Source organism: Papio anubis, chromosome 1 (genome assembly GCF_008728515.1).
Source record: "Papio anubis isolate 15944 chromosome 1, Panubis1.0, whole genome shotgun sequence".
NCBI classification, from domain to species: domain Eukaryota; kingdom Metazoa; phylum Chordata; class Mammalia; order Primates; family Cercopithecidae; genus Papio; species Papio anubis.
In genome coordinates, this window is record NC_044976.1 from 52,645,616 (window position 1) to 52,664,542 (window position 18,927).

The 18,927-nt window shown below is 49.4% G+C and overlaps 1 protein-coding gene across 6 annotated transcripts in view; it reads right to left on the reverse strand.

The window, feature by feature from the left end:
* Positions 1-385: 385 nt before the first annotated feature.
* LOC101026362 (NADH-cytochrome b5 reductase-like) overlaps positions 386-18,927 on the reverse strand; it is a 32,085-nt gene continuing 13,543 nt past the window's right edge. For 3 of the 6 annotated variants that reach the window (XM_021941929.2, XM_009209030.4, XM_021941938.2), the window contains 4 exons: positions 18,579-18,666; positions 14,556-14,660; positions 9,562-9,765; positions 386-5,244 (listed from right to left, as the gene is read on the reverse strand). In XM_021941929.2, the coding sequence (XP_021797621.1) occupies positions 5,041-5,244; positions 9,562-9,765; positions 14,556-14,651 (504 nt within the window). In that variant the 5' untranslated portion in view covers positions 14,652-14,660; positions 18,579-18,666 and the 3' untranslated portion in view covers positions 386-5,040. The remainder of the gene's footprint in view (positions 5,245-9,561; positions 9,766-14,555; positions 14,661-18,578; positions 18,667-18,927) is intronic. The other 3 variants (XM_021941937.2, XM_021941936.2, XM_009209037.4) reach the window with 1 other exon arrangement.

Below are 18,927 nucleotides of genomic sequence, written 5' to 3' on the forward strand. Positions count from 1 at the left end.
AGTTACTTGCCATGGGACACAGGATCAGTAAGAGACTCAAACCTAGGTCTGCCTCATTGACAAAGGGAAACAAAACAACAAAAAAAGAATGAAAAAAATAGGCCAACAGTGTGGTGCTTGGCAAGTCATTCTGGTTTGAGTTTATGAGAAAGAGGGAAAAGTAGACGGAACAGCCCATCAGCTATGAAGACCGGGAATGATTTATACGATTTACTGCTGTGTCTCCCGCACCTAGAACGGGGCCTGGAACACAGTTGGTGCTCAGAAATGATCTTCAGTGAATGGCTAAAATGTCTGGGGGGATAAAGGATCATAGTCTATTCCGAGGTAGGAGAAAGTGAATGTTTCTAAGCCCCTAGTTTCTAGAGAGCATTGAACAAGCACATTTGACTTTTTAAAAAATCTTTAATTATGGAACTATTTGAAAAACAGAAAAAGACAGAAAATAATATAGCAGACATTGGGGAACTCATTGCCCAGATTTACCAGGTGTTCATATTTTGTCATGTTTATGTCAAGTATTTTTACAGTAAAATACAAATACAGATACGGCTAAAAGCCCCATCACCCCATCTCACTCCCTTCTACCTATCACCACAGGCCACCAATATCCTTGAAGCTGGTGTGTCTCTGTCTCTTCATGAGCATTTAGCATTATTTTGGGTTTTTACAGTTTCCAAGTACAGGTATCTCCCTGTAGCTATCCTTTCATAATGTACATTTCACTCAGTTATTATATTTTTAGGACTTCGTCTATATTGGTACATGTGGATGGAGTTCACTTTAATTGCTGTATCTACAGGCAGTTTTTTTTATTCTTTGCTATTTCAGAGAATGCAGCAATAAAAACCTTTTCTTGTGAGTTTCACTCTGTCGCCCAGGCTGGAGTGCAGTGGTGCGATCTGGGCTCACTTCAACCTCGCCTCCTGGGTTTAAGCGATTCTCCTGCCTCACCTCCCGAGTAGCTGGGATTACAGGTGTGTGCCACCACACCCAGCTAATTTTTGTATTTGTAGTAGAGATAGGGTTTCACCATGGTGGCCAGGCTGGTTTCGAACTCCTGACCTCAGGTGATCCGCCCACCTCGGCCTCCCAAAGTGTTGGGATTACAGGCGTGAGCCACCGCGCCTGGCCATCAATAACAATCTTTATACACATTTCTGGGTGCACTCATGTGTCACACATAACCTTTACAACAATCACAACATGCTGGAACTTGGGTACCCCTACATGACCTTGGAAAATTGCTTGAAGTCTCAGAAGCTTAGTTTCCTCATCAGTAAATTGGGGTAATAAAATAGCATGCATATTGATGAAGATTCTGTGCTTCAAAGTAGAGGAAACACATTTTGCCACCCGGAAAGCACTTCCTGAACATGAGTTGTTTATCGCTCAGGTATTTGCCATTCAGGAAGTGCTGAGCATCCTCTCCTGTCAGGGGTGCAATGGGCTGGCCCTCATGCCCACATGCAGATGAGACTGACGGGTGCAGCGACAGAAAAGCACACAAGCCCCTGTGCTCACTGACCAAGCTGGAGTGGAAGACACAGGCGAGGCTCCCCAGAGGAAGTGGCACTGAGCTGAGACCTCAGAAGATGAGGAGGCAAAAAAGGTGAGTGGGAGATGGGAAGGTGGGAGGCTGGCGAGGCAGAGGAAGCAGCTAGTGTAAGGGATGGGCTGACGCAAGAGAACATGTTTGGAGCCTGAGAGGTGTGTGTGAGCGGGCGGCGGCATAGAAAAAGTCTGGAGAGGTGGCAGAGCAGAGAGGCCATACCTCAAGGCCACAGGGAGACAGGGAAGGATTTCAAGCAGGGGAGTGACAGGCCCAGATTTGTGTGTAGGGAAAACTGGTCTGGTCTCGGCATGGAGGTGGCATGCAGACTGGGAGCTGGGAGCCCCATGAGGGGAACGCAGAAGCGACGCCGGTAAACATGGTGAGGGTTGAGCTAAAGTCATCGCCACTTCTGCTAACAAGAATCTGTCCCCAGGCCCTCTAGTAGCTGTTGCCTTCCTGAAGCTTGGGATGCATGCACAAAGAGAGCTGTGTCTGGCTCATAGATTGCGGACACCTGGTTGACCTCCTGATGTCTGTGTATCATGTTTAGCTCCTAAACCTCCCTTCTCTCACTGCAACATCACACGGTGGTCACGCCTCCCACAACATGCAGTGGGCATCATCAAAGGAACAGCAGCTGACGGGAATCGCCCCCAGCTCCAAAAGGTCTGAATTCATACCCCACACCCCACACTCTTCTTCTTGGGCTTGCTCAGCACCCTGTGGGGCACAGCACCCGGCCCCGTACCCTCAGGTTTCCAGGTGACAGGAGCCCTTTAGGCTTCTTGGCACCAAGGGCATGGCTGGGTCCTCACCAATGTCCCATGATGAGAGATCCCACCAGCAGCCAGGCTGTACAGAACCTACACGGAGTGAGGGGAAGAGGAGGCCAACACATTCTAGGTTGGTTACCACTGGGCGGCCTTGTCTAGTATCTAAACATCATACATCTAAAACCAGACAAGGACAGAGATAAGAGAACTGCCTCGAACTCTCTACTCCTTAAGTGGAGACCCCCTTAACACTCTTTTTGATTTTATTATTATTATTATTATTTTGACACAGGGTCTTGCTTTGTCACACAGACTGGAGTGCAGTGGCTCAATCACAGTCATTGCAGCCTTGACCTCCTTGGCTCAAGCAGTACTCCCACCTCAGCCTCCAAAGTAGCTGGGACTATAGGCGCATACCACCACACGGGGCTAATCTTTTTTTTTTTTTTGTAAAGACAGGGTTTTGTCATGTTGGCCAGGGTGGCCTCGAACTTCTGGGCTCAGACAATCCGCCTGCCACAGCCTCCCAAAGTGCTGTGATTACAGGTGTAAGCCACCATGCCCGGCAACACTCCCAATATGAGTGACTTGGAAGCTTTTGAAGCCTCTATCCCTGGTGGCAGTGGTGTGCCCCTGGCCTTTCCCTAGACTGGGCTAAAGCCCCTGTCATCCACTCTCCCAGCACTCCACACTTCCCTTTCCATGACATCTATCCCTTTTAGAATTACAGGTTGAATTTCTGCCTTCCTTGCTAGGCTGTAAGTTCCGCACTGGACATAACTGCATCTGCCTGGTGTGCTGTTGTTTCCCTGGTGTCTGAACAGAGTCAGGCTCCTGACAGGCCCCCGCTATTTGCAGCTGAGTCAATAGGACGTGCAAACTGAGGGAGAGGAAAGGGTGGAGGGAAAATCGCAGACCTCAGAGGTCTGGGGAGAGGAAAAGTGTCTTGCTCAAGTCACAGGCTAGGCAGGAAGAGATCACGGTTCCTGCTCAGAATCTTTGACTCTCAGTCAGGGCCTTTCCCACTCATTATGCTGTGCTAGAAAGAGGCTACGAAACCCATAGAAAAGTGTTCTAAAGTTAAATAAGCTTGAGAAACTCTGGGTTAGACAAAATGAAAGGAGTTTCTTTGCTACTGGTCTTTTCAGGCCTTTAACACGCTCCTGTGCCCACGGTTCTGGGAGAAGGTCACACACAGCATTCCATGCTCTCTGACCCTGGAACTCTGCCTGTGAAGCAGTTTGAAACCTCCGGCACCATCCCCCAGCTGTGTGTCACAATTATTTATTAAATGTGACACAGCAGAGAGATTTGTTGCCATTTTTCTGAGCAGGATAGGAAAATCCTTTTCTACAAATAAAAATACTTCGAAACCCCAATATACAAATGGGATGAAAACGGAACTGCTCTGGTTGAAGGGGGGTCTGGGGATCCATCTGGAGCTGTCCTTTCACTGCTGCTATGCAAAGAACGCTTGTTTCCTGTGGAGCGCAGTTTGAAAACCACTGGTGCCGAACTGGCACATGAGGTTGAAGCTAGGAGGCTTCTAGCGCTGGCTCTGCCATGGACTGTTTTACCCTGGGCAAGTCATTTAGTCTCATTGGGCTTCAGTTTCCCGTGTATACGATAAGTCTGTCACACTGTATGTTTCTTAAAGTCCTGAACTTTCAGCTTTGATATGGTGAGGAGTACACTTCTATGACTATAAACATCTAACTCCAAGATTCCATGGCTTAGTATTCCAATTCTGGGACTGCCTGTAGTTAGCCCAAGCTGGTGCAGCATGCTGGAGCCCAGGCTGTGGAAAGCAGAATTCATTAACTGCAGTGCACTGCCCAGGGGCACTGGGTTCCTGGGATGGGGGTGCCGGGTTCCTGGGGTGGGTGGACCGGGATTGGCAGCCGCTCAGTGGGACAAGCGGGGAGAGGGACCCAGGTCTCCTGACTCCTGCTCTATCTTTAGATCTCCATAGCAACTGTCACCAGGGCACCGAGCTGAAGGCACAGGCTGAGTGGCTGCCTGCAGAAGGAGGGAGGGGCATTTCCCTCCCGTGCCTCTTCTTTTGCTAGGCTCAATTCTTGAGCCAGGAAAGGGGACTGAGAATGAAGCTGTTCACAGCAGGAAAGGCTTGGGGCCAATACAAAGACAGTCCAGGGCCCCACCTTGCTCTCAGGACATGGTGAAGTCATAGAACCCAAGACCTTCATGTGTCAGGCTCATGGCACAGGAGGAAAGGTAGAATTCTCCTCCAAAGAGCTTTTAGCCTCTCCTGGGTCCTTCCCTACACATTCAGGAAGCCCTAATCTGAGATGGTGCTGAGGCCACAGCTGGAGCCCCCATTAGATCCTCTAATCGGAGAGGCCAGGGAAGCTCCTCCTGAATCTTCCCCTGCCCAATTCCTACTCCTCCTGGGGCTCAGCCTGGACTTGGCTTCCTCTGAGGAGTCTTCCCTGACTCCCAGGCTGGTTGCTCGCTTCCTCAGGGTCCCTACAGCCTGTCCTCCTTCCACATAGTAGGAGGCCAGAGGAGTGATTAACCTCATGGGGCAGATGAGAAGTAGAGGTTCTGAGCAGTAAAGACACTTGCCCAAGGTCACCTGGCAAATGAGCAGCAGGACCAGGCCTGGACTCCATGTCTTCTGATTCCAGTCTGTGCTCCTTCCTGGGTCCCAGTAGCAGGCCCATGGCCTAGGCCTTGGAAGGGAGGCCAGGGCTAGAAGAGGAAATAGGAATCCTCAGTGAGGCCTGCGCACAGTAAGCACCTGGCTATGTCCTTGTTGAACTCAGCCGAGCCACAGACAAGTGCGAATGGCTTTCTCCGACAGCAGCTGACCAGCTCTTTAATTAGGTCCTGGCCCAGGCGGCCAAAGCGGGTCTTCTCTTGGTAACTCCAGGGAAGCTGCTCTGAGGAGCTCTCCTGGGAAGACAAGAAAGGCATGGGTTACTACAAGGGAGCGGGGGATCCTTAGTGTTCACAGAGCCAGCTCTTCTCTGCAAAATAAAGAAACCGAGGCTGTAGGAAGCCAGCCTATATCCAGCCCCACCGTGGGCCAGGCACTTCCTCCTCATCCCCAAAACAAGCCTGTGGGAACTATCACCTTCCCATGACAGGAGAGGCACAGGGAAGAGGGACTTCCCCGTGGCACATGATGAGGTGGGGGCAGCAGCAGGACCAGAACTCAAGTCCCACCATTTCTCGCTGCCTTCCAGCAGCCACACCTGTCACTGTGGGAGGAATGTTTTCTCCCCTGACTGTGGGTTTCCCAGAATCTTTCCGAGGTTAGCTATCATCATCACCCTTGGAGCATAACTTTTGCTCATTTCTTTTAAGGTTTCAATGAACATGTTCATTTAGCAGATATTTACCAAGTGCTTACTCTGTGCCAGGCACCGAGCTAGCCACTGGGGATATGGCAGCTGCTCAAAAGAGACAAGGTTCCTGGCTGCATACAACACAGATCCCAGGTCACAATGCCTTCATCGAGAAAGGCTAAGCTCGCATTCCAAGGCTGGACGGTGACCCCAGGCACCCAGGACCCTACTCTCTGCCTTTCTAGCCTTAGCTGAAGCTTTCCTCCTCAGGGTCACAAAATGAAAGTTCCACTCCCAGGTGACTTGAAGGAATTTCTTCTATTTTTTTAAATGAACATTTTATTGGAGTACAACATATGTGTAGAAAAGTATACAAATCATTAAGTATACAGTTAGCCCTCTGTATCCATGGGTTCCACACTTATGGATTCAACCAACTGTGGATTGAAAATATTTTTTAAAAAACATTTAAAAATAACAATATAGCAATAGAAACACAAAAAGAAATACAGTAAGAGCTATTTACTCAATATTTACATTGTATTAGGTATTATAATTTAGAGATGATTTAAGGCACATGGGAGGATGTGTGTAGGTTATATGCAAATACCACACCATTTTATATCAAGGACTTGAGCATCCTAAGATTTTGGTATCTGCAGGGGGTCCTGGAGTCAATCCCCCATGAATACCAAGGGACAACTATATATAGTCTGAAGAATTTAAATGAAAAAACCATCTTACCAGCCCACAAAAAACAAAATCCAGAACAGAGCCATCACTCTGCAGATCCTATGAGGGCAAGCTGCTAGTTCCTGGGGCTAGGCACAAAGACAGGATTGGTGGCGAGTGGAGCTCCACTGCCACTTTCCTGGCTGAGTGACTGACCTCTCAGGATTGTGACTGTGAGGAGAGTATCCGCTATGGAAAGTCACTGTCCAGAGAGCCGTGGTGCTGGTGCAAGCCCTGGCAGAGGCCCTTTGAGGAGAGGCCTCTATTCTGAGGCCCACTCAAAGGGCCCTGGAGGCAGGTACAGTGGCTCAAGCCTGTAATCCCAGCACTTTGGGAGGCTGAGGTGGCAGGATCGCTTGAGTCCAGGAGTTCAAGACCAGCCTGGGCAATGTGACAAAAGCTGGTCTACAAAAAAATACGAAAATTAGCTAGGGGAAGTGCTATGCGCCTGTAGTCCCAGTGCTTGGGAGGCTGAGGTAGGAGGATCATTTAAGCCCAGGGAGGTTGAGACTTCAGTGGGTTATGATTGCACTACTGTATTCCAGCATGGGCAACAGAGTGAGACCCTGTCTCAAAACAAAACAAACAGGGTGCCCTGGAGTCCCACCTCACAGAGTCTGTGCTGATGAGGGAATCCTCTCTGATGATCTGGCATTTCCCATGCTCCCGCTACAGTCTGACCCACCAGATGGGGCCTTGGGGCCCACTGGCCTCACCTCCCCTTTTCCACTGCTCATTTCCCTCAGACTACTTAGGTTCAGCTCAGCCTATCCCACCATGCACCCTGAGATGCCCTGGGCCTGGCTGCTGGTGAGATGGGCAGGGGACCCCACAAACAGTGACGGTGCAGCAGGTGGGTGCTGTGAAGGAGAGCCGGGGTGGTGGCAGCAGAACCACCAAGACCAGCCTGGGGGCTCTAGGAAAGCTTCCAGGATGGACTTCTACCTCAACAGCAATGTGAGGGGTACACAGGTGGGAGGTGAGGAAGGGGGAGCACTCCTGGCAGGCAGAACGGCGTGAGCAAAGGCCCAGAAGCCAGAAAAGCACAGCACACTTGCAACCATGGGCAGACCAGTGACATCAGGCCACAGCTTACAGGGAGGGCGGGCTGGGAGATGAGGCCGCAGAGGGAGGCAGTTCTCAGGTGTGGACCTTATCCTGTGAGCAGTAGGGAGCCAGGGAAGCGCTGGAAACAGGGTGGTGGTGTGGTCAGATCTGCCCTTAGGACTGCAGGACGCAGGACAAATCAGCAGGGAGCGGCTGGTACGGGGAGACTCTTGAGGATGCTGCAGCTGTGGCCCAGGCAGGTGAGGGCGCACACTGAGTCAAGGGAGTGTGGACAGGCAGGAGCCACAAGTCACTCCTTTCACGTGCCACTAATGGCCAGCCCACTCGCTTGCCCAACTCCAGGCCACTGGCACCACCCTGGCCCAGCTGGGGGCTAAAAATCTTCTATTGCTGGTGAACTTTAATTGAAAAGCCACCTGCTTGGTAAAGCCCTCCCTGACCCTGCCTGGCCTCTCTGCCCACCGCTGGCATCCTGAACATCTTCACAGCACCTTGTGCTGTGCTGCCTTATTCCGAGGAGCACTAAGACCACAGCCTTTGAGCAGGACCTCCTGGGTTCATACTCCACTCTCCACTAACCAGCTATGTTACCCTGGGCAAGGTTCTTAACCATTCTGTGGTTTCACATCTGTACAAGGAGCAACATGGGAGTATAAGCCTCATAAGATTGTAGTGGAGATTAAATGAGTAAATAAAGTGCTTAGAATGGTGCTGGCTACAGAGAATGTGCTGAATGAAGGGGAGACCTTTTCGGCCGCCTCTGTGGCTGTCACCCACAGATAGGTGAGCAGCCAGAGGGCTGGGAGTTGGTCACCTTCACTATTGTGTCTCTGACACCTGCCACATGCTCAGGTGATAGAGGAGGGAAAGCAAAGCTGGCCAGCAGCTTGCGGACCCTCTGCCAGGTGCTGCCTTCCTGCCCTCCTCCCAGTGTCCTTGTCCAGGCTCTCAGGCAGGCTGTCTGTGCTGCTGGGCAACAGTGGCCCATCCCTTGCACCCACCCCTTGGGCTGCACGCTAGCCTTTGGCTCCATTCTCCTTCCTTAGGCACTTTCTGCTGCTATAAATGTTCACCATGCTCCCAGTGTCATGCCACTGAGCATTCTGCCCCATGGACAGGCCTGCAGAACCCAGACCCTGGGGAGCCCAGGGACCCTTATATTGGGATGGGAAATCCAATTTCCTCACCCTCCACACCCAGCCACAATGTTGAGGATCAAATAAGTGTTTAGGGACCACATAAAGCTGCCTCATAGTGGGACCAGATGAGAAGGGTGCTCCACAGCACCAGGCAAGAAGGCTGACCCTGAGCACCAGGGAACACAAGGGGCCCAGCAGGAATCCAACCCACGGGGGACAGGAGGGAAAAGTGAAGCTACCAACCAGGGAAAGGCAGGCCAGCAAAAGTAGCTGAGGGCCTGGCTTGAGATGAGGGGCAGATAAACCCCCGTGCTCTAACCTACGGGGGTGGCCCCAGAAGGGTTACCTGAGTGAGCAGAGGGGATGTGGAGTCAGAGGGAGGAGGGTTCAGCAGGGAGAGTCGCTGCCAGCTACGGTGGGGTCCTCCTATGGAGGGACAGGCTGAGGTGGAAGGATACTAGTAAGCACAGGGAACTCAGATCAGTTTACTCCAGCAGTCACTAATGGAGTCCCTGTTCTGGGCCTGGCATTATGCTAAGCACTGAAGAAAGAGGCTGAGGTAGACATGTGGTCTCTGCCTCAAGGAACATCACTCAGTCGGAGGGAGGTCTGCAGCCTGCCATGTCCTCTACAGCCAGGCCCCTGCCCATGTAACTGATGATGCCAGAGGGCGATGGGAGGCAGCAACGCATGGGGTGAGAGCCAGAGCTCGGCAACCAGACAGCCCTGGGCTCAAATCCTGGCCTCAGCCCTGTCCAGCAGCATGAGCTGGTGGGCAGCTTCACCCCTAGAACGTGCATCTCCTCATCTGTATAATGAACATGAGAAGAACACCTTCCTTCCTTACAGGTGGGTGCTCCACCAGTGGCAGGGATTATGACTACAGCCTCCATTGCCAAAAGAGGCTAGAGCTGGTACTCAGGACAGGTGCAAAGGGACTGCAGAGTCTCAATCAAAAAAGGAAGTCACCACCCTGGGCTCACCTGGCTGAGTACAAAGAAGGTACGGACGTTCCAGAAACAGGCCTGCTCTTGGAGGAAGGTTTTCAGGTAGATGCTCTCAAAGGTCTTGAAGCAACCGACTAGAGTGACAAAAGTCTCATCATCCTCATTGTCTGTGATGCTCTGCAGGATGGGCACCATGGGGGCCAGGCCCGTGCCCGCAGCCAGCATGAGGAGCTCACCATACTGGGGAATAGAAGGGGTATGTATGGCAGGTGGGTTGGGAGAATCTCACCCTATCCCCTCTACTATGGGGCTTTTCCTTGAGCTTCCTTCAACTGGATGGCAGTGCCCTTCCTTGGTGTCCAACCACCTATGTCCCCTCTCTACCTCCTCCAGAAAGTCGTCCTTGTTTGTGAAAGTCATGTGAGGTTTGGGTAATGGAGACGATGAGATATGGGGGCTGAAAGGGAACATAACAGTATAGCCCATCCTGTAAGTGGCCTGGTTGCCTACTAAAGCATCCCCACAAGTATTCTGCTTACACACTTCTGCTGACAGGGAGCTCACTACTTCCCAAGGCAGTTTGCCCTACTATAGGCCAAATCCTTTGCCAGGGAGGTCTTTACTTACATTGAGCTGAAACCTACTCCCATCAAAGCCTTGCCCACTCCCAATGCCATTCCAGCCCTGCTCTCTGGGCTGCTTCCTCTGCCCCAGGGTACCTCTGCAGAGATCTCAAGGGCCCACCTTGGACCTCTGAGCTTGCTCATCTCTAGGCTAAATGAAATAATATGCATAAGCATGTTGCACAGCACTGGCACAAAAGAGTCACTTGAAAAAGGTGAGTTCCCAGCCGGGAGCGGTGGCTCACACCTATAATCCTAGTACTTTGGGAGGCCAAGGCGGGTGGATCACTTAAGGTCAGAAGTTCGAGACCAACGTGGCAAAACTCCATCTCTACTAAAAATGCAAAAATTAGCCAAGTGTGGTGGTGCACGCCTGTAGTCCCAGCTACTTGGGAGGCTAAGGCAGGAGAATTGCTCAATCTGGAAGGCAGAGGTTGCAGTGAGCCAAGATCATGCCACTGCACTCCAGCCTGGGCAACAGAGCAAGACTCCATCTCAAAACAAACAAACAAACAAACAAAAAAGGGTGAGTTTCCACCCCAAGAGGTCCCAGTTCCATCAACTCCTCCTCACTGAATTTATTTCCGGGCTCTAGGCCTCTTAAAGAGGGGTGACCCTCTGTAATCCCAGCACTTTGGGAGGCCGAGGCGGGTAGTTCACGAAGTCAGGAGATAGAGACCATCCTGGTTAACAGGGTGAAGCTCCGTCTCTACCAAAAATACAAAAAATTAGCCAGGCGTGGTGGCGGGCGCCTATAGTCTCAGCTACTCAGGAGGCTGAGGCAGGAGAATGGCATGAACCTGGGAGGCGGAGCTTGCAGTAAGTGGAGATCGCGCCACTGCACTCCAGCCTGGGCGACAGTGTGAGACTCCATCTCAAAAAAAAAAAAAAAAAAAAAAAAAAGAGGAGTGACCCTCTTTAAGGTCAGTGCCTTAAAGTTTAGTAACTGAGTGATGCAGGGGTATTCACCTCCTTCATTCTAGAGATTAGGCCTCTGGGTATAAATCCCCAACCATGTGATCTGGGCAAGCTCTTTCACCAATATGAGCCTCAGTGTCCTCACTGGTAAAAAAAGAAAAGCACTTCCCCATAGCAGCACCTATCTCAGAACTGTTACAAGGATTAAATGAGATGAAGAAAAGTGCTTGATTGGCTGCATGTGGTGGCTCATGCCTGTAATCTCAGCTACTCAAGACTGAGACAGGAGGATCGCTTGAGCCCAGGAGGTTGGGGCTGTAGTGAACCACCATCATGCCACTGCACTCCAGCTAGGCAAGAGTGAAACCCTGTCTCAAACAAAACAAAACAAAACAAACAAAAAAGAAAACTGCCTGGTGCAGATCCAATGAGATCCCTCCCTCTCCCTAAGCTGCTGAGACTCGCGCCTGGCAGCTATTCTGCATCAGTGCTCTCTCCAGCCTCCAGGTCTTCAGCTTGCCGTGCTCCTCCGCCTCCTCCCATCCTAGCTCGGGCTATCCTTTGGAAGGCCTTCCCCAAGCAGGGGAAGGGGAGGGTCCTTTCTTTGTGTTTCCACAGCTCCCTGTGAGTCCCTCTGAACCACACCGGCCACACTGTGCTGCTGTCATCTGTCTGTGTGTCTGACTCCCCCAGCAGACTGTGAGCTTCTGGAGGACAGGGGACTCATCTGACCCATCTCTGGGTCCCCAGAGTCCCCTGGCACTGGGTGAACACTTGTGTCTGTTTGTTGAATGAATGCACAGACAGATGCTAATATGTCAGTCCTCAGGGCTGATGTAATATCCATCTGTAATGAAGACAACTGCAGAGCAGCAAAACAGGGCCCGGAAGAGGGCAGGAGCTTCCCAGATGTCCTTGCATGGTGAAACCAAGGCTTACTGAAATTTCAGTGACTGCATATTAAGGTGTGAGACACCATTTCTTTTTCCTCACCATCAGGTCCTACAGACTCCCCAGATAAGAAATCCACGGTGGCTTATGCCTATAATCCCAGCACTTTGGGAGGCTGAGTGGGGAGGATCACTTGAGCCAAGGAGTTTGAGACCAGCCTGGGCAACATGGTGAAATCCTGTGTCCACAAAAAAATACAAAACTTAGCTGGGCATGGTGATACACGCCTGTAGTCCCAGCTACTTGGGAGGCTGAGGCAGAAAGATTGCTTGAGCCCAGTAGGTGGAGCTGTAGTGAGCTGTGACAGCACTCCAGCTTGGGCAACAGAGGGAGGAAAGGAGAGGGGAAGGCAGGAAGGCAGGAAATAAATGCAGGACCTTTCAAGTATTCTGTGCATATGAAGGAGCAGCCACAAGGCATTGGGAGGCTCCACCAGAAAAGGTGGTCAAGACAACATTCAACTGTTATCCACTCAAGACAAGGAGGAAACATGAACGATTTCCATTCCCTGCTCTCAAGCATCTGGGGGATGCAGGGTCTAAAATGCAAGGCTAAGCATGGTTAGTACTAGGAGAATACTATGGAAGAGTATTAACATATGCATAGCACATATCTGTAGAATGGGGTTGTAGCACCTAAGAGCTGCTGTGAAGACTGTGTAAGTTACCATATAGCAAGTGCTAAGGTCCGAGCCTGGCACGCATGAGGTGCTGCACGTTCTTGATATTATTATACATATATACTACACATGTACATGCAGTATGCATTTGTACATATACTCATGTGGAAGAGGATTTGGAAGGATATACACCAAGCCATAAGATGGGTGTGTCTGGGTAGATTGCCTGTGAGTGTTTTTTCTTTTCTTTTTTTTTTTGTCTGCTGATTTTTGGGTAATGAACATGTACTGCATTTATAAAAGAAAAAAAATAATAAAAGATCTTTTTTTTTTTTTTAAACAGAATCTCTTTCTGCCACCCAGGCTGGAGTGCAGTGGCACAATCTCGGCTCATTGCAACCTCTGCCTCCTGGGTTTGAATGATTCTCATGCCTCGGCCTCCCAAGTGGCTGGGATTACAGGTGCATGACACCATGCCTGGCTAGTATGTTTTGTATTTTTAGTAGAGACAGGATTTTGCCATGTTGGCCAGGCTGGTCTCAAACTCCTGACCTCAGGTGATCCACCTGCCTCGGCCTCCCAAAGTGCTGGGATTATAGGCATGAGCCACTGTGCCCAGCCAAAAAAGCTATTTTAAAATTAAACAAAAAGAATGGAGAGGAAGGCTTGATTCATTCTTTTCCATTTGTTTTCATTTTGCTTTGTTTTCCTAATTATAAAGTAATAGGTGTTCACTGCAAATGATTTAGAAAGTATAATGAAGAAAATAAAAATCATCCATAATTTCACTACCCAGAACTGCTAACATTTCATTGCATTTTCTTTTCATATTTTCTCTGTGCATTTTAACTTAATTTCCCAACCTCCTGTATATTCAGTTTTGTACCTAGGGTTTGTCACTTGATCTTACAGCATAAGTATATAACATCATTTATAAACATAATTTTAAAATCCAGGATATTATTCTATCAAGTACCTGTAGCCCAGTGTACCTAACTATTCCCCTGCTGTTGGATATTCAGTTGTTTCCAATTTTCTGCTATTTTAAATAAAGATGCAATGAACATATGCAAAAGAGCCAGCATTTTGATTCATTCTGTAGGACAGACTTCCATAGTGGAATTACTGGGGCCAAGGATTTGAAGACTCTGAAGACTCTTGGTACATACTGTCATAATGCTTTCCAGATATGCACCAACTGATGAGAAATTACGAATTCTTTCTGGGAAAGTTGGGGAAGGGTTTAAAAATGCCAGGATGATGATGAGAAGAGCCATCTGAGCTGGGAAGCAGGAAGCCATGGGGCATATTTAGTCATGTGACTGCACTGTGAAATTGGAAGGTGTCTGAGGGTCAGAGGGCATAAGGGCTCCTAAACGCCAAGTACGTGAGTCTGATGTTCTAAGCAATGGGTGCCCTGGGTAACTTTGGAGCTGGGCAGGCAGTTTCATTTATAAGTGTCTATTCCGGCTGGAAGTGGTGGCTTACGACTGTAACCCCAGCACTTTGGGAGGCTGAGGTGGGTGGATCACCTGAGGTCGGGAGTTCATGACCAGCTTGACCAACATGGAGAAACCCTATACCTACTAGAAATACAAAATTAGCCAGGCATAGTGGTGCATGCCTGTAATCTCAGCTACTTGGGAGGCTGAGGCAGGAGAATCGCTTGAACCTGGGAGGTGGAGGTTGTAGTGAGCCGAGATCACGCCATTGCACTCCAGTCTGGGCAACAAGAGTGAAACTCCATCTCTAAATAAAAAAATAAGTGTCTATTCCATCTTCTCCCATGTCCAACCCCAAGGATACACTTGGGATTGTGTGTGAGCTCAGGGAGAATGGCACAGTGAGATGCTGTGGGCTGAAACATGAAAACCACAGTCAATAGGGATCTCTTGAGGATTTAAGGTGCTGGCACTGACCTGGTTTGGTTTATAGAAGAAATCTCCAAAAGGTCCTCGCCAGAAAGCTGTGTCTCCTGCTCTCCAGGACTCAACATACCGGGACATCAGCCCCATCTGGTAGCACTGGAAGCAAACACAGGGAGACATCAGTGGGATAGGTACATGCTGCCAACACAAACCAGATTAGCTATTAATGTGGAGCCTGTTCTGTATGCTAAGTGCTTCACATGTGTTACCTCATTTAATTGTCCTCCTCATCCTACAAAGTTGGTACAGTCATTCCCAATTTTCAGATGAGGCCCAGAAGCTTACACAGAAGGTAGACAGGAGACTGGGATGAGAATCCATAGGACCTAAAGCCTTCAACATAGAGGTCCCAAACCCAAATGCCCACAGGGACCATGCAGGTACCATAAATGAGTGAAGAACCGGGTGATGATTAATGGCAATTAACACACAGTCTCAGCATCAGGGAGACAATAGGGAGTGATGGGGATTATGATAAATTGGCAAGCAATCCTTCTAAGGAGGGAAGCCACTTTGCAGGTTTCAGTCTATAGTTTGTGGGGCCTAACTGGCCAGATCTATTGATTTTCCAAAAGAGGCAGGAAATCCATATTTTTATTTAAAATCTCCCATTTTTGAAATGTCTGCAATTAATTCAAAAATTTAAAACTCTATGCTGGCCAATACTGAATACATCTGTGGGCTAGATTCAGGCCACCCACCTGCAGTCTCTGCATTATTCTACACCATCTCCTGGCTGGATGAAAAATGAAGGTTACAGGAATGATTCCTCCATGGAGAGGGGAGTCTATATTGCCTGGGTGTCTGTCCACTCTGTACCAGGTACCATGTTAAGGATGCAGGCAAGACACCTAGATCTTAAGCTCCATGAAGGCAGCCAGTGCCTGAACCATGGAAATAACTTAATAAATACCTGAATGAATGAATCAATCAATCAATCCAGATTCAGGCTGTCCCCTTAAGGAGCTTACAATCCAGAAGGGACCTAAGTCTCAGACATATACAAGGTAGAGACCATCTAATACCCATGAGAAGAATAAACTAGGAATAAACCTGAGAAGGCTGCAGTCACTTCCATGGATGGGATCAAGGATGGCTTCCTGGAGGGGGAAGCATTTGAATTGGAACTTGAAAGATGGGCAAGATGGAATTCACTGGGGATGTGAGCAGGGGTGCAGAGAGGACTCTGGACATCAGGTGTAGTATGGTCAGGGGTAGGACAATCTGGGTCATGTTTTGGGAACAACAAGGGAACATGGTAGGGTGAGGGTGAGGGTGAAGCACTGGGAAACAGGACTGGAAGGGTGTTTGGAGTAAGATTATAGCCAGGCTTAACAGAGAGACATGGCTTTGGTCCCCAGACCTGTTTTTAAGCACCCATGGCCATCTCTGATATCATCCCTGACTTCTCTGGGCACCACGTGCACAATGCAAGGGAAGTCCCTGGCTCAACTGGAAGGGGTCTAGAAGGAAAGGTGCATTTTTTCTCCTGCCTTGCTGGAGGTTGTCTCCATGCATGCTTTGTTTTCTGGCCCCTGTCTAGGGGGAGACATGATCCCAGCTGTGGCCTTAGAGGCCATATGGCATAGACAGCACCCAAGAAGAGGGGAAGGATTCTTCCATGTTGTCTTTAGTACCCTGATATTGTTTGGCTGTGTCAACATCCAAATCTCACCTTGAATTCCCATGTGTTGTGGGAGGGACCCAGTGGGAGGTAACTGAATCATGGGGGCAGGTCTTTCTCGTGCTGTTCTTGCGATAGTGAATAAGTCTCATGAGACCTGATGTTTTTTACAAAGAAGAGTTTCCCTGTACAAGCTCTCTTCTCATCTGCCACCATGTAAGATATGCCTTTCACCTTCGGCCATGATTGTGAGGCCTCCCCAGCCATGTGGAACTGTGAGTCCATTAAACTCATTTTTTTCATAAATTGCCCATTCTCAGGTAAGTCTTTATCAGCAGTGTGAAAATGGACTAATACATACCCACACAGAGCCTGGCACAGAGTAAATGCTTAATACATACTTGTTAAACAGAACTGACACTGAACTTTTGTCCTTCCATTTGGATGATATTACCCAAGGGGCCTTGAGACAAATGATGTCATCTTTCTGAGCTTCAGTTTCTTCATCTGTAAAATGGGAATAATATGATCTACTCTATAGGGTGGTTATGAGGTTGAAATGCGATAATTAGAATAAAGAGACAGGGGCAGTACCTGGTACCCAGAAAGTGCCTGAGAAATGGGAGCTTCTCCTTCCCTTCTACACGGGAGGGTCAAACGATAAGCCCTGCCTGCCTTCCCAATTTGCAAAGACATTTTTGGCTCTTCCTAGCCAGTGGCTTAGAGATAATTAGGCATCTCTCTAAAGAGAGGCTTTCCAGTAAACGAAGAAGAAAATCAGCCTTGCAGCTGGGAGAGATCCAGCTGCCCTGAAGAACTGTCTCCAGGCTTATCCTTTCCACAGAAACACACCCTGAGAAGCAGCTTGGGGAAGCAGGCCATTTGGAGAGGATTTGTGGAATCTCCCAGACAAACAGTTGTGTGAAGAAGGGATCCCATCCAAGCTTATGTGTGAGGGAATAAATACTCGCACTCTGATGGCAGGTAGGAAGGCGGGAGCTGGAGGCAGTGCTGAGGTCTCGGTGTCAGGGGGCAGGACTCACCTACCAGCAGCACTTCTTACTAGCTGTGGGGCCTTGGGGCCTCTGTGGGACTCAGTTTACTTATCAATGCAATACAGATAATAAGTCATGTCTTATAAGGTAGATTAAGGATGTGAACACTATTCTTAAATATTGTAATGATTCCATTTGGGAAATGATGATCTAGAGCTGTGTATTAGGTTGGCCCACATGAAGTTGATGTTTCTTTAAGTCAAAAAAGTTAGAATATCAGCAATTTCATGTAGCTCAACCTAATTATTCTTTCCACATAATTGGGCCTCCACAACTTCTTATATATTTGTTGCCTATTCCTTGGGTCTCCAGGGTGTTTTGCACCCCTACTTTGTTCATCTCATCTCTGCCAATTCCTCCATCCACCCCGCCTGCTCCACCAGCACCCTCTCCTCCTGGTTCTCAGGCTGGGTACGGTTCCTAGAAGACTTGTTCTATTTCACCCCTCCCAACCTTTGGTTAACCATCCCCTCAGCCTAGAATGCCATTTATGGCCACTGCCAATTTGCACTCCAATTCCAGTGCATTGGAATTGGAATTCAAGGTCCAATTCCAATGCCCCTGGTCCTGCCCACCTCCCCTGAGAAGTGATGTTAGGTTAGTCCTGTCCATAAGCTTCTCCATGTCCTACCTCTTGCCTAAACCTCTCAGCTTGCATCCTGCTCCCTTGGCATGCCTTCCTTCTGTTCCAGAACAAAGGACTTACTTCCCCAATTGCCTTTGTCCATGTTGTTCCCAGCACTGAGTTTCCTTCCCACATTTTCCCTCTAGCTCTCCACTTCCTAGACACATAGCTTCTCCAAGGAAGCCCGGCCTGCCTCCCCTGCAACCCAGTCGCTGAGCTGGGCTGGGCCTCCTTATGCACAAAATCTGTCACACTGTATTGGCCTGATCTGGTCACTTGTCCTGGGCAGGTATCTTGAGGGTAGGCACTGTGCTTGACTCACTTCTGGACCCCTGTGCTCAGCACACAGTGGGTGCAGGGGGCCTTGGCTCCCCTTCCCTGTGCAGCTTGGTGCTCACTCTCCACAGATGGCGGGAAGGTGAGGCGAGCAGTTTCCCTTCTTCCCCTTCTCAGTCGGAGTTATCTTTTAGTAAAATCTGTCAGGAACATGCTGGAACAGCCCTTTGTTGGTGGACTAGCGGCAGTCCCTTCCCCAGGAAAGGAGATGGAAGAAGTCCTCCTTCACCTGTCCCTGCTTCTCCCTCAGGTCAGCCCCCTTTCCCGTGAACCCTGACTTTCCCCACATTGGTAGGAACTGCCCCATCATGACCAACTTGGCAGAGGAGGCACAAGTCCACGGCATCTGAGAGCATCCTCGAAGGTCAACTCACCTTAATTAACACTTCAAAGTATCCTTCTGCATTGGCAGGGCTGATGGGCGTATAGGCTCTCTGAATTTCTAAGTCATCTACTATCCCTCTGGGAAAGAGAAGCATGCAGTCAGTCAGCCAGTCATTCAACAAACCCTTTTAAGGCTGGGCACGGTGGCTCAGATCTGTAATCCCCACACTTTGGGAGGCCGAGGTGGGTGGATCATTTGAGGTCAGGAGTTTGAGACCAGCCTGGACAACATAGTGAAACTCTGTCTTTACTAAAAATACAAACATTTAGCTGGGTGTGGTGGTGCACATCTGTGCACACCTGTAGTCTTAGCTACTCGGGAGGCTGAGGCACATGAAT